The 12,259-nt window shown below is 37.5% G+C and overlaps 1 protein-coding gene across 1 annotated transcript; it reads left to right on the plus strand.

The window, feature by feature from the left end:
* Window positions 1-151: 151 nt before the first annotated feature.
* On the plus strand, window positions 152-11,417 carry LOC139979488 (ATPase family gene 2 protein homolog A-like). The gene is made up of 13 exons (XM_071990327.1): window positions 152-453; window positions 2,466-2,751; window positions 3,562-4,253; window positions 4,560-4,689; window positions 4,998-5,178; window positions 5,788-5,922; window positions 6,280-6,397; window positions 6,553-6,695; window positions 7,265-7,474; window positions 8,250-8,383; window positions 9,224-9,350; window positions 9,715-9,879; window positions 10,578-11,417. Exons 1-13 carry the CDS (start codon window positions 270-272, stop codon window positions 10,758-10,760), a joined length of 2,688 nt encoding a protein of 895 aa, XP_071846428.1. The 5' UTR covers window positions 152-269; the 3' UTR covers window positions 10,761-11,417.
* The last annotated feature ends 842 nt before the right edge of the window (window positions 11,418-12,259 follow it).

A 12,259-nucleotide genomic window follows, 5' to 3' on the forward strand; every position in this document is an offset into this window, starting at 1 on the left:
TTACATAGAAGGTTGGAATATTACAAATGTAGTGTGAAATACAGTATTTAAGATAAAGAAAAATTTTTGAAAAATTATTAATACTTAATAACTTTCAGACACTAATGACGTTTGTGGATCCCGCATCTGGATTTATTGATGTAAATCGGCAATTGCAGCAACTTCAAGGGATTTTCCCGTACCTTTTCTACGGTGCAGGTGAGATTTGTAATCGGTAAAATCTCTCATTTGAGGCAGCAATCAAATCTTCTGGGGTAAAGGATATTAAAATGTCTTCCAAGAAGAAGTCATCAAGGGTCAGCTGGATAACTTGCGATCAATGCTTACGAGTAATTCCATCAAAAACTTTTCAGTCTCACGAATCCGCCTGTGGGGTCCCTATCCACGAATCTCAGGAGCCATGCATACAGAAGCAGAGCCTGTTTGCGAAAATTACAAATGCCAAAGATGAAGGTAAACAGTCACATTGGATCTAGACAAATACAAAAGATTCTTCAGTTTGGTATTTTTAGATTGAACGTTTTGTTATTCACAGAGTGTTCTACTTTATGTCGATGTCAATGAACAGTAGCCTAACTAATTGATACTGTCTTGAATGCAAGTTTCTGATTTACACTGCAGGTTATGAAGTTCAGTGGTGGTAGTTTTTGTTTTTTAGTTCTTTGTCATGGACATTTCCTCTCATACTACAAACAAAGCTGACAAGAATGCTTTGACAATGAGGTTTACACTGCAAAGGTGACAGGCTTATCTCTCAAGAAAGTAAATGGCTGTTCACATATATTTTATACTCTTGTTGAAAATTGAACTTAGTAACAATAAATTGTCACCAATATCCTTGTCCCAACATGTCAAGACTTTAGACACTTTTTAGACATAAGCGTTAGATGCTTAGGGTACTATTGAGGGCTTGGCAGTGAAACAGAAACAGTGTCCTTGGCTGCAACAAACTCACTTCAAAGAAAATCTTGCTTAGATATCCTTGCCACTTACACAGATGGTTGGAATTTCTCAGATGTTATTATTTGTAATCAAGAAAGGTCATACATTTATAGTCTTCCAATGGTACTTATGACTGTCACATAGGCTTTGTGAAACAAAACACTGCCGTGTTAAAGGTAGGCCACCATGCATAGCAATTTTGATGTCCCCATTGTGAGGGCATTTTCCTCTTCATCAACTACATTGGATGATGACATTACATGCTACATGTGCTTTTTCTCTCAGCTGCTTGTAAAATGGTTTTATATCACTACCATCAGGGCCGGATTTAGACATGTGGAGGCCCGTGGGCAACCTTCAGTGGTGGAGGCCTCCCCTCCAGTGATCGCCGTCCTGGGGGAGGTGTGTAAGGGGAGGGGTATTGGATTTTTTCCAATAATTAAGGGTTCTTGGATGCGAAATGGTGCAGTATTTTGTAATTTCTGAAGTAAATTTTGTGATTTCTGAAGAATTTTCATTACGGTATGTAGGCCTGCAAAATTTTCAGTACAAGTAAAATGGTTGCTACAACCTCTCTCACTCTCTGGAAACTGCAAATGTTTTAAAAATCTAGGTTAGGGTTAGAATATCAGGTCAGGGTCCATTAAAAGGGGATGTGGAGCATTTTCTTTCATAATCCGACGTCAAAAATGACTAAAGTTATCTAGAAATTGGGTTCTGGAGAAAGGGGGTGTTGTCCCATTTCCAAGAATTTGATCGGCCTGCATATGCTAATTATCCCGGAAAACCGGAAAAACTCACACCCCGGGCCTAAACTTGCTTTTAGCTGGACTGGACTAACATGATTCATGACGAACATGTTAATGCCAATTGCCAACTGCCCAGACGCGCACGGGCCTGTGTATGTGTGTGTAGAGGGGGTGAGAAGACAGTTGTTTCATCATTGCACATGAAAAGAATCAATTAGCAATACCTGTCTGAAACCTAGCGGGAGGTGATGACAGGCGCACTGTCAGGGTGAACTGAAATGTTTCAACCAAAACCATTAACCTAGTTCTAAAGAAAATAGACGTTGAGATTGATGACTTTGGATATTAGGCCAATCATGTTTGTCTGCCGACGTGTGATTTGCAATAACGGGAAAACAACCACTTAGCTGTTTCTACCATTCACAAAGAGATACAATTAAAATTGAATATGACTTCAAGCGTATGCATGGCGTAAGCCGCGCGCAATATGATTTTGATTGATGATATTTGTCAGCCTACATTTAATTGTTTTTCTTCAAATTTCCCCTTATATATATATTTTTTTTTCATGAAGTATGTGGAGGCCCCTTGTTGTGGAGGCCCGTGGGCAGCTGCCCACGTTGCCCATTGGTAAATCTGGCCCTGACTACCATACTTTCAGTTTTATTCCCAGTAGTTGAGGTAAAACAAAATTTTGTTCCAACTTAAATGGTCGCATTAAAAAAATAACCAGGTAGGAAACATTTAACTATGGCAGTCTGCTTCTTCTATCAGGATTTTCTAGCTTGCCAACCTCAGCACGATCCAATCTGGTACAGCTTAATCCCACAACCATGACTCACCTTGGTCTTGGTATTGGACAACCTGTGATTCTTCAGAGTTTATCAACAAAGAAGTGGTTATCTGGTTTATCTTGGCCTGTGTCATCAGCATCTATCGATACCATCAGTATGGATCTAACAGATGTTGGTGAATCTGGATTTAAACTGGGCAGTTTTGTTCAACTGACAGCCCTCAGTGGTACTATCACTTCTGCAGATAAAGTTACTTTGAGTTGCAGGTAAATTACATCAATCTATTGTCTTTGATTGAAGAAGCTAATTACTGAAAAATGACATCAAACAAGGTTCTTGCTGATTATATTTATATTCCTTCTCCGCTTCGTCGTATCACACTTACATCAGATTCAGTGTTGACAAAGTTGTCAGTGCTAACTTTGTTAACTTGTCAAGTTTCTTTGTTTATAATGTCCAATTGCATAAACAGATTTATTGAACAGAGAAAGAAATTTTCCAGCATATCATTTTGACAACAATATGGAGAAAACCCTAAACAACAAACAGCAGCTATCATACCAGTCTAGACTCGCTGTTCAATTGATGTGTAACACTGGTAGAATCATTTGTCATTTGATGAAAGCCTGGGATAATGCCTGCCATAAATAAGATTAATAACCTCTGTGGTATTGTAAGGCTTATTTAGATAGTTCTTAGAACGGTAAGCCGGGCCTTACACTGATAACGTCGAACCGAGCGTGAAACAGGAAATAATCAGGAAAAGCGGGTACTTGATAGTATATTCCTCTTTTTTTATTGATTCTGAATAAAACTATAACTTTGGATAATTAAAATGTACAAAATAAATATAACTACGGAGCCTACTGTTCTACGTCCGTAGACTTCGGATGATAAACTTAAACTCCCCGATATGTCTTTAGGAGACACTTAATCCCCTCATTCCAAAATAATAAATTATGATGCGATGCACAGGGCACACGCTCTGCTCTATGGTAAATTTGATATTTTAATCATCACTTTAACTGTATGGATGTTACATCAATCTATTTCATTTTTTTCATTTTACATTTCAGTCAAACAGGAAATGACTTTTTAAAGAATCAACAATTCAATAGATTTTTGCAAAGGACTCTCTTTGGAAGGTGTATCTTTTGTGGTCACACCATTAAAGTGACATTTTTTGGAAAATCTTTAACCATTCTCATCAAAGATATTTCATCGGTACATGTAAAGACGGAAGAGAGTCATTCTGGAAATGGAAACCAATCATTGGATTCAACAACAGAAGCTGACGGATTTCAAATCAAGTCAAATCTTGACTCTAAAATACTAAAGAATCATAATTTGACTGAAGACAGCTTAAGCAGCAATTCATCATCACCTCTCTCTCCTGAAGCATATCGCAGCTCGACCAGGGATTCGTCAAAGGTGGATGATATTAACGAAAGTCTTGATAAATTAAGACTATCCGACTCTGGACGTCAGACATCTACTCCCAAGAGGAGCTCACGCGCAACCTCTCGGAGGAAGGATGAAGAAAGGCACCTCGTCACGGGGAATGGCAACGTTGAAGCTCCAGAGATGTTTAGGATTACATCATCCACAGCTTTGGTTTTTGCTAAAACTGGAAAGGAAAAGAAGGAGAAAGGAAGGCAACTGAAGCAAGTTTCATTTGATGATATCGGTGGAATGAAGCAACATCTCAAATCTCTAAGAGAAATGATAGAGGTACCCTTGAAGAATCCATCACTGTTTCTGTCTGTTGGTTAGTATATTTAGAGGAATCATTTTTTTCAATAGAAATACAAATATTATCACAAAACATACTGTACCTTGCACTCTATTTTCCTCTCCTCATCTTTGATTAAGCATTTGTGTGCAGGTTTTTTTTGTTTTTTTTTTGTATTTGTCTTCTTGGCTTTACACTTAACATAATTCCGTAGTGAGTATCTTCAATAAGTTTCTCTCTCAACCGCATTACGAAAGATGACAGAAAAAGTCATCAGTTTCATGTACAGAAACGTTCACACTCTTTTAAATAAATCCTCGGTTTTAACCTTTCGATCAATAGGACTTTCTCTACCGAAAGGAGTTCTCCTCTTTGGTCCACCTGGGGTAGGAAAGACGATGCTAGCACAAGCTGTTGCCACGGAAATGAACGTCTATTCCATTATCATCAACGGTCCAGAGATCTTAAGCAAGTGAGTGTATTGTGATAATAAATCTTACCGCTGCTTAAAATCAAATTTGGCATTCCCCAGAGATTGTGAGGAAAATTTTCCTCAACTAGTACGATTAGAATGAAGGAGAATCTTTCATCTATCCCGTCCGAGTTCTTCTTGTAAGACAAATTCTTTGAGATTTGAAATGAAAGGAACTGTCAGGAAATGTCCATACTGACACTCGGGTTTGATCGAGTCAATCCCCGGCGTAGCAGAACATGCAGGGACAGATAAGTGTCATGAAACTTTCTTCAACCAATTGATTCCTTCTGCTATTCGTCACTTAGATATTACGGTGAGTCTGAATCGAGACTAAGGGACATCTTTCAAGAGGCAACGGATCATGCTCCCTCTGTCATACTCATCGATGAATTAGATTCTCTGTGTCCGAGAAGAGACCAGGTTCAGAGCGAAATGGAGAAGAGGGTCGTTGCTACCTTATTGACATTGATGGATGGATTAGACTCGGTAAGTTTGCATTACACTTCATTTCATGACTATACCGCCCATCGGAATCCTCGCTCTTTAAGACTATTAGGCTGCTGGTAAAAGTAGACCTAGAAAGAGAATATTACTAGAAGTACAAAACCAACTCATGACCATGATTCAATTGCATCAGAGGGAACAGAATCAGGAAAAGGTTATGTGCTCCCTTCTATTCCTTCTTCTCCTCCCCCAGTAATTTTTTCCCCTTTTCTTTGTTTAAATTTTTCATTTTGTTAGTTTGACCTTGGATTGTATAGTGTTCCAACGTTGCTTTATAACAGATGAGAAGCTATTAACACCCCAACGGTTGACGTGTATTCATATGTTACTTTTGATGAAGAAAATTGAATATGCGCTTTAAAGAAAATAACTTAAAATCAAATTTGTGAGTGTACAGCTATGACATATCACACCTGTAAACTTGAAATGTTGTTTTGCCGAAAATGATGCTAAGAATGTGTTCCCCTTTCATCAGCCAAAAATAAAACTTTTCTTCTTGACTTTCCTCTTAAAGATTGCTGAAGCAAAAGCTACAGTATTTACTAATCTCTGTGTATTTTCTGTTCTTCTTTTAATTCTTTTGTTTCACAGAGTCTTTCAGACAAACATGTCCTTGTACTTGGAGCGACCAACAGACCAGATGCAATTGATGTGGCTTTGAGAAGACCTGGCAGATTTGACAGGGAGATTGAAATTGGTGTACCAAACGTCATAGAAAGGACTGATGTAAAGTGTTTCAATTTAATGTTAAAATTTTTGTGCTGTCCGGCAGCAATTTTTTCTTTAAAATATTGCTGACATATTTGTTGGATGAAAATAATTACTTCTGGTTCATTTAAAAATCAATGAGTTCCTTTTGTAATGTGGGAGGGGGGGGGGGTGAAGAGGTGGATGAGGAATATGTTGTTGATGGCATAGTAAAGTAAATCTTTGTGGTGTGGGTTAACCCAAGGTAAATCATTTAATATAACTTTTGTGCTATGTTTGTGTAAAAAGAAGGATATTGTTGAATCAGTTCGGCTTGGAAGAAAATTACTTGAAGAAGTTTCAACCAGTTGGAGTTCTTTAATATTTCTTCATCAGATCCTTCTGAAGTGTCTCAGGAAAGTTCAACATTCCCTGAAAACAGAGGAATTAGAAGAGGTTGCTGGGAAGGCACATGGATACGTTGGTGCTGACTTGGCTGCAGTATGTAAAGAAGGTATGAACTCTCCATCCTTTATCTTTAAGAGCCTTTATCTTTAAGAGTCCTTACCTAAAAGTTTCTGTCAGAATTTGGTGATAAGAGTTATTCAAACAGAAATTAAATTACTTAATTCCATACAATAATTTTCTTTCCATTTTATTGTGTTTCAGCTGCGTTACATGCTCTGCAGAAGCACAAAGCCTATGAAGCCAAGGGGGCTCAGAAATTATCTCTCGATTTGAACGATTTCAACTTTGCTCTAACTCAAGTTAAACCAAGTGCCATGAGGGAGGTAGAAATCTCTGTTCCAAAGGTAAAAACTTACTTTGCTATCTTTTCTATACAGAATTTTATTGAATTTTTTTTAATATTTAATGTGTAATGAAGGATGAGGGATTTTCTCACTCTATAATGATGGCAATGTAGAACATCAGTTTAGTGAGTGGACTGTATCTGTAACTTCCATGGTTGTCTTCTGTTAGGATTAAAATACACTGGTATGTCTTCATAAATATATGACCAATACAACAAGAAAGTTTAAGAAAGAGTATTTTTTTAATACTTCTTTCCTTTTAATACTTGACTCAAGAAATATTCAACCGATGTAAGTTACCTAACACAAAGAAAGGAATATTGAGTAGGGATGATTTGGAAATAGTTTAACAAATTGACTTCATGTTTGTGAGAAACTGGCTAGCACACTTCAATCATGTGCTTACTTAGCATTGCTGTGATAAAATCATGAAATTTCTAAATGTGTGCCATAGTATGTTCCACTTTACATTAGGTTCCAAGAACAAACCTTAGTCATACCATTCTGCCACCGTATATGTTATGTTGGTACGTTTTTTTTTTTTTTTTTTTTTTTTGTGATTCTTCTAGGTTTATTGGTCTGATATTGGTGGATTAGAAGATATCAAATTAAAATTAAGACAGGCCATTGAGTGGCCAATCAAACATCCAGAAGCCTTTCAGAGGTTGGGAATCAGTCCACCGAGAGGTGTGCTGTTGTATGGTCCACCTGGCTGTTCCAAGACACTTATTGCTAAAGCCTTAGCAACAGAGAGTGGCTTGAACTTTTTAGCCGTACAGGTATGGACTTGAACATTTCTTCTAGTAAAAGTAAAAGGATGGATGGGTTTAACTTCTGGAGGTATACATCAATCATGTGTTTGCCATGAGAACGACCAGTTTTTCACTCAACAGTAGGCTAAAGAGGAGCATTCTCTTTTTAGTATTTTTGTTTAAACCAAAGAGGAAGTTTCACAGAAAATAAAATTATATTCTGGTTACTTAAAAGTAACCAAAAGAGAGAGAGAGAGAGAGAGAAAAGAAGGGGCCGGGGGGTGGGGGGGTGGTGGAAAGCTACAAAAGAAGGAAGACAATCAAAGCAATATTTGTAAGAAAATTGGCAACACTGTCTGCCACTTTAGTAGACATCTTTCAGCAGGTGTTGTTTCTTGTGGTATTGTTGGTGGGGAACTCTATCCCACACTTCCCTGCACTCGTTCATGATATGCATGATGTTTTGAAGTATAGTAGAAGCAAAATGCGTGTCCAAACTATGCCAAATCTATTTCAGACATGAACTGACAAGTATCCCAGCATGTTAGCTTTAATCATGAATGGATTCAAAATTTAGGAGATGAGTCATTACGGCTAAAGAAACATTTACTACTGCAGCATTGTGTACTTGATTTGTTGATATAAATACACATGTTTTGTTTGCACCCATGTGGGTATGCAGCTGTTGTTCAAGAAAACTGAAGCTTTCCTTGGCAATGAACTGGTCAGAAGGAAAAAACTTTTCATGTGAATTTAAATGAATATTATGAAGGTTACGATTCGTATGTTTCTGTTTTGTCAGGGACCGGAGTTGTTCAGTAAGTGGGTCGGAGAGTCAGAAAGAGCTGTGAGGGAGGTCTTTAGGAAAGCAAGGGGAGCAGCACCGGCAATTATCTTCTTTGATGAGATCGATGGTCTGGCAGTAGAAAGAGGGAGGTAAGAGGAGACTGTGCAGGACCAAATTGTAAATCTTTTTACTAAGCAAGCACCTATTGGTTTGTTCTTAAAAGTGTAAGCCAACTGTTCTCTTGTTCACATCAAAACGCTCCGGCCTTCACTTAAGACCCAAGATAGTCAAGAGGGCATTGTCCTATCTGTCCTAATATGTGTGATCTTTAATGTGCGTAGAGGGCTGGATTAACGTAATTCAATCGTGTGAAAGATCTAACAAGCTGCGAACACATCTGATAGACTTACATCGAATGACAAGCTGGGTGATTGACTAGTTGAAGGTTCAAAGAAAGGAAGGAACTAAACAGGTTTGGAAAATACAAGTATTAAACGGTGCTTAAAACAGCTTGACCTGAACCTAGTACAAAAAGTCTCAAAAGTTCTCTTCTTCCATGACTATGAACAAATTTGTATACACTGTAAGTGATCAATTCATGGTACCATTTCGCGGAACTAGATTATAAAGTTATGGCAGGGCTCTCTGTGATTTGGCTGGAGAGACCCATTGTGCTCCAAGTTTAACAAGATTAGTATCGCTGGAAATGTTTTTCCTGGGGGATTTGATGAAATCAGGCATTAATATATTCTTATTTATGAATATCATTTCTGAAGGTGGGCAGTGAAAGAAGAGCCAAATAACATTGGCGACCAATTTGTTTTCTTTCTAGTATATTTGATGTCAGCACCGAAACATATAAATACTAACTTTATATCTATTCCAATGGAATCCATATCTAAGAAGTGGGTCGTAAAGTACTAATTTCTGTGCACACAACTTGCAGTCATCAGTTGTATCCTTCTAAATCAATTTGATTCTCTCTGCAGTTCCTCCAGTTCTGGAAGTGTTGGTGACCGAGTCCTTGGACAGCTCTTGACAGAGCTGGATGGGATTGAGGGTCTTAAAGATGTTACCATAGTAGCAGCAACCAATAAACCACAGATCATGGACAAGGTTTGTACCGTAACGGAGGGATATGTTTTAGACAAAGAATCTTGTTGATTAGTTTATTAAGTTTATCCTGGTATTAGTAATTTAATTAAATCCAACTGCAATAACTCGCAAGTCTTTTATGTTAAGTGGTAGCAACCTAAGGCAGTTCATGCCATAATGTTTTGCCTAGTGGAATGGTTTCCGTTTCAGGGTGAGCAATGATCCATTTGGAGCAAAGGTTGGTTATGTATCTTTACCTCACGTGAAGTTGAAAACACATATTTTTCATTAATATATATGTTATAGTTAACCTCTGTAATATTTTACAATGAAAGCTGCCAAATAAAATTGTTAAATCCTGATGTTGTATTGATTCATTGTACAGGCTTTGTTACGGCCTGGCAGGCTAGATCGGATCCTACATGTGCCTTTACCCGATTCGTCAACTAGAAGAGAGATATTCGAGATCCAGTTTAAGGTAATTCCAGTTGAAGCTGATGTCAGAGTAGATGAGCTGGTGTCTCAGTCAGATGGTTACTCTGGAGCAGAGGTGAGGATAAAATGTGGAACTGCAAAAACTTATTATTTCTTGCATTTTTTTCTGTTATTTCTTAATGAAAATTGTTAGTTCTCCAGTGTGCATATGTGATATTATATTTCACCCTTTCTTCTCTCTCTCACTTGTAATTTCATGGTAGTTTGTGTCGATGCTTTCATTTATATCCATTTATTCACAACAGCCTCAATTAGGCAAATCCATAACTATGGTAAAAGATGGGAAGTTTGTTTGAATGTGACATATTAAATGTTAACACTCAAGTAAATATAACATGTCATCACCTTTTATTCTATTTTTAATGGAGGGGGGTGAGAAGGGAGATAAATGATAAGCATGACTAAATGTTCCTTGACAGACGGATTTACAAACACAATTCGCTTGCCATTTACCGTTGCTTCATTGACAAGAGAAAAAGATAGTTGACAAGGAATAATAATATCTTCAAGCCCTCACGTCCCCTCTGTCATTCCATTGGATCAAGATAATTTGATTTCTGTCATGTTCTTAGAGGGAAAATCAAAGCAAGGAAATAAGACACTTTGGTTTTCTTTAAATTGACAGAATTAGGTCCATGAAGCCTGAGTAGGGTGTGAAAGTATAGGATTAATTGTAGCATATGTTTTCAATCATTGCAATCTACTCACTTGGTCTCGTTCTGTTCTAGCAAGGTTTTCTTTTCTTTCTTCCAGGTTGTTGCTGTCTGTAGAGAGGCTGCCCTAGCTGCTATGCAAGCTGACATGACTGCCACTCAGGTCACAAAACACAACTTTCAAGATGCCTTCCAGATAGTAAAACCTCAGACTACTCCAGAAATGGTCAGCTTGTATGAAAGCTTTGCAGAAAATTCTGGGTTGTCATCATCGACTGGATGACATTACGTATGGAGTAAGAGGTCTTGACAACGGTTGCTTCCACGTTGTTTCCATGGTAAACAACGTGCAAACACAGCACCGACTACAATGTCTAACTTATCATCCACCTTTCAGGGCAGGGTACCTGAACATTTACACTTAGGCTCAATATTAAACAACACACCATTGACAATTGTACAGGCAGGTCTAGCCTATTTTGCAATGTAAGAATTGGTTGAAGAAGCTGTTTTTATTGTTTAAATTACAACTAGGAGTAAAGGTCTATTAAGCAATTAATTCAGAGGTACATTTCTTGAAATGTAACAAAGGAATATGATCCCAGCATGGAGGTGAAAGTTGCATTCAATTCTACATACCTTTTTCAAGATGAGGTTGCTTATACTTTTTGTACCAACTGTCAACTAGACACAAGAAGTTGTGATATTGACGCAAGCAGTTGTTATAAGTGAAGTTCATCTCTTGCATCCCAAAAAAGTACAGTTTTCCCCTGAATTATTATTATTTATCAAGCAGTGAAACTGTAATATGTGTTTCTGAGCAAAGTATGAGAATAATTCACAATGCGATATACAGTATGAAAAGTTGCAATATGGTTGTGTTTCCTGACTCATAATTTTGAGCTCTGTTGTAGTGATCAATAAAATATGCACAAATTAATACCACAGGTATCCCTGTCATCTTTTATCTTGGTTCTTTTATATCTAACACTTTTGTTAAGGTTTTGTAATATGCATGAAATCATAATGAAAGTCTGGAAAAACATATTAGAAATATTTTGGCTCGATATGAATGGCCTCAAAAGAAAGAACTTTTTAACCATGGAAATTTTCTGGAAACAATTAATAAGCAACTACCACAATAGGAACATAATTTATCACAAAAGTCAGATTTGAAATTTTTCCATATGTGTGATACAAAAAAAAAAAAACGATAGCTAGGAAACGGCTATTGAAACTGTTATTTACATTAGCATGCTTAAGTTTGAGATAGTATATAAATGCATCTTTTGGAAACACTAATTATGCAAATAACAATTAAAAATATAACTCGTTTTTTAATCCTTGAATTGTTTGAAACTTATTTCGTGCTGAATGGTGTTCGACATTGCTAGGCCTGCTCCCTGCAAAGCATTGGAAACAGACATGTAGGGGCATACAGTCACCAATTTCAAGGTAGTGGAGAGGGGTTTGGGACCTATACTACCTTTTTCGAGAGCCAAGTTTAGTAACAGGTGGCGAGCAACGTATCGAGAAGTAATCCAACATTTGCAGCAATTTGTTTATATTTACATCTGCCCATTGTAATTGGCTGGATGATTTAGCATTCTGAGAAACAACATATGTCAGAAAGAGAATTTCACTATCAAATTGTATAGCAATTTGCTGTGTCTCTCAAGACCCCATTTGGGGTTCCAGGGGCAAGGCAAAGTCCTGGAAGTTGCAGCAGTTTTAGGTTTTTCTTCCCCCGAAAGTTGCAGCATTTTGGTGGTTTTCTTGTTC

Source organism: Apostichopus japonicus, chromosome 14, assembly GCF_037975245.1.
Source record: "Apostichopus japonicus isolate 1M-3 chromosome 14, ASM3797524v1, whole genome shotgun sequence".
NCBI lineage: Eukaryota > Metazoa > Echinodermata > Holothuroidea > Aspidochirotida > Stichopodidae > Apostichopus > Apostichopus japonicus.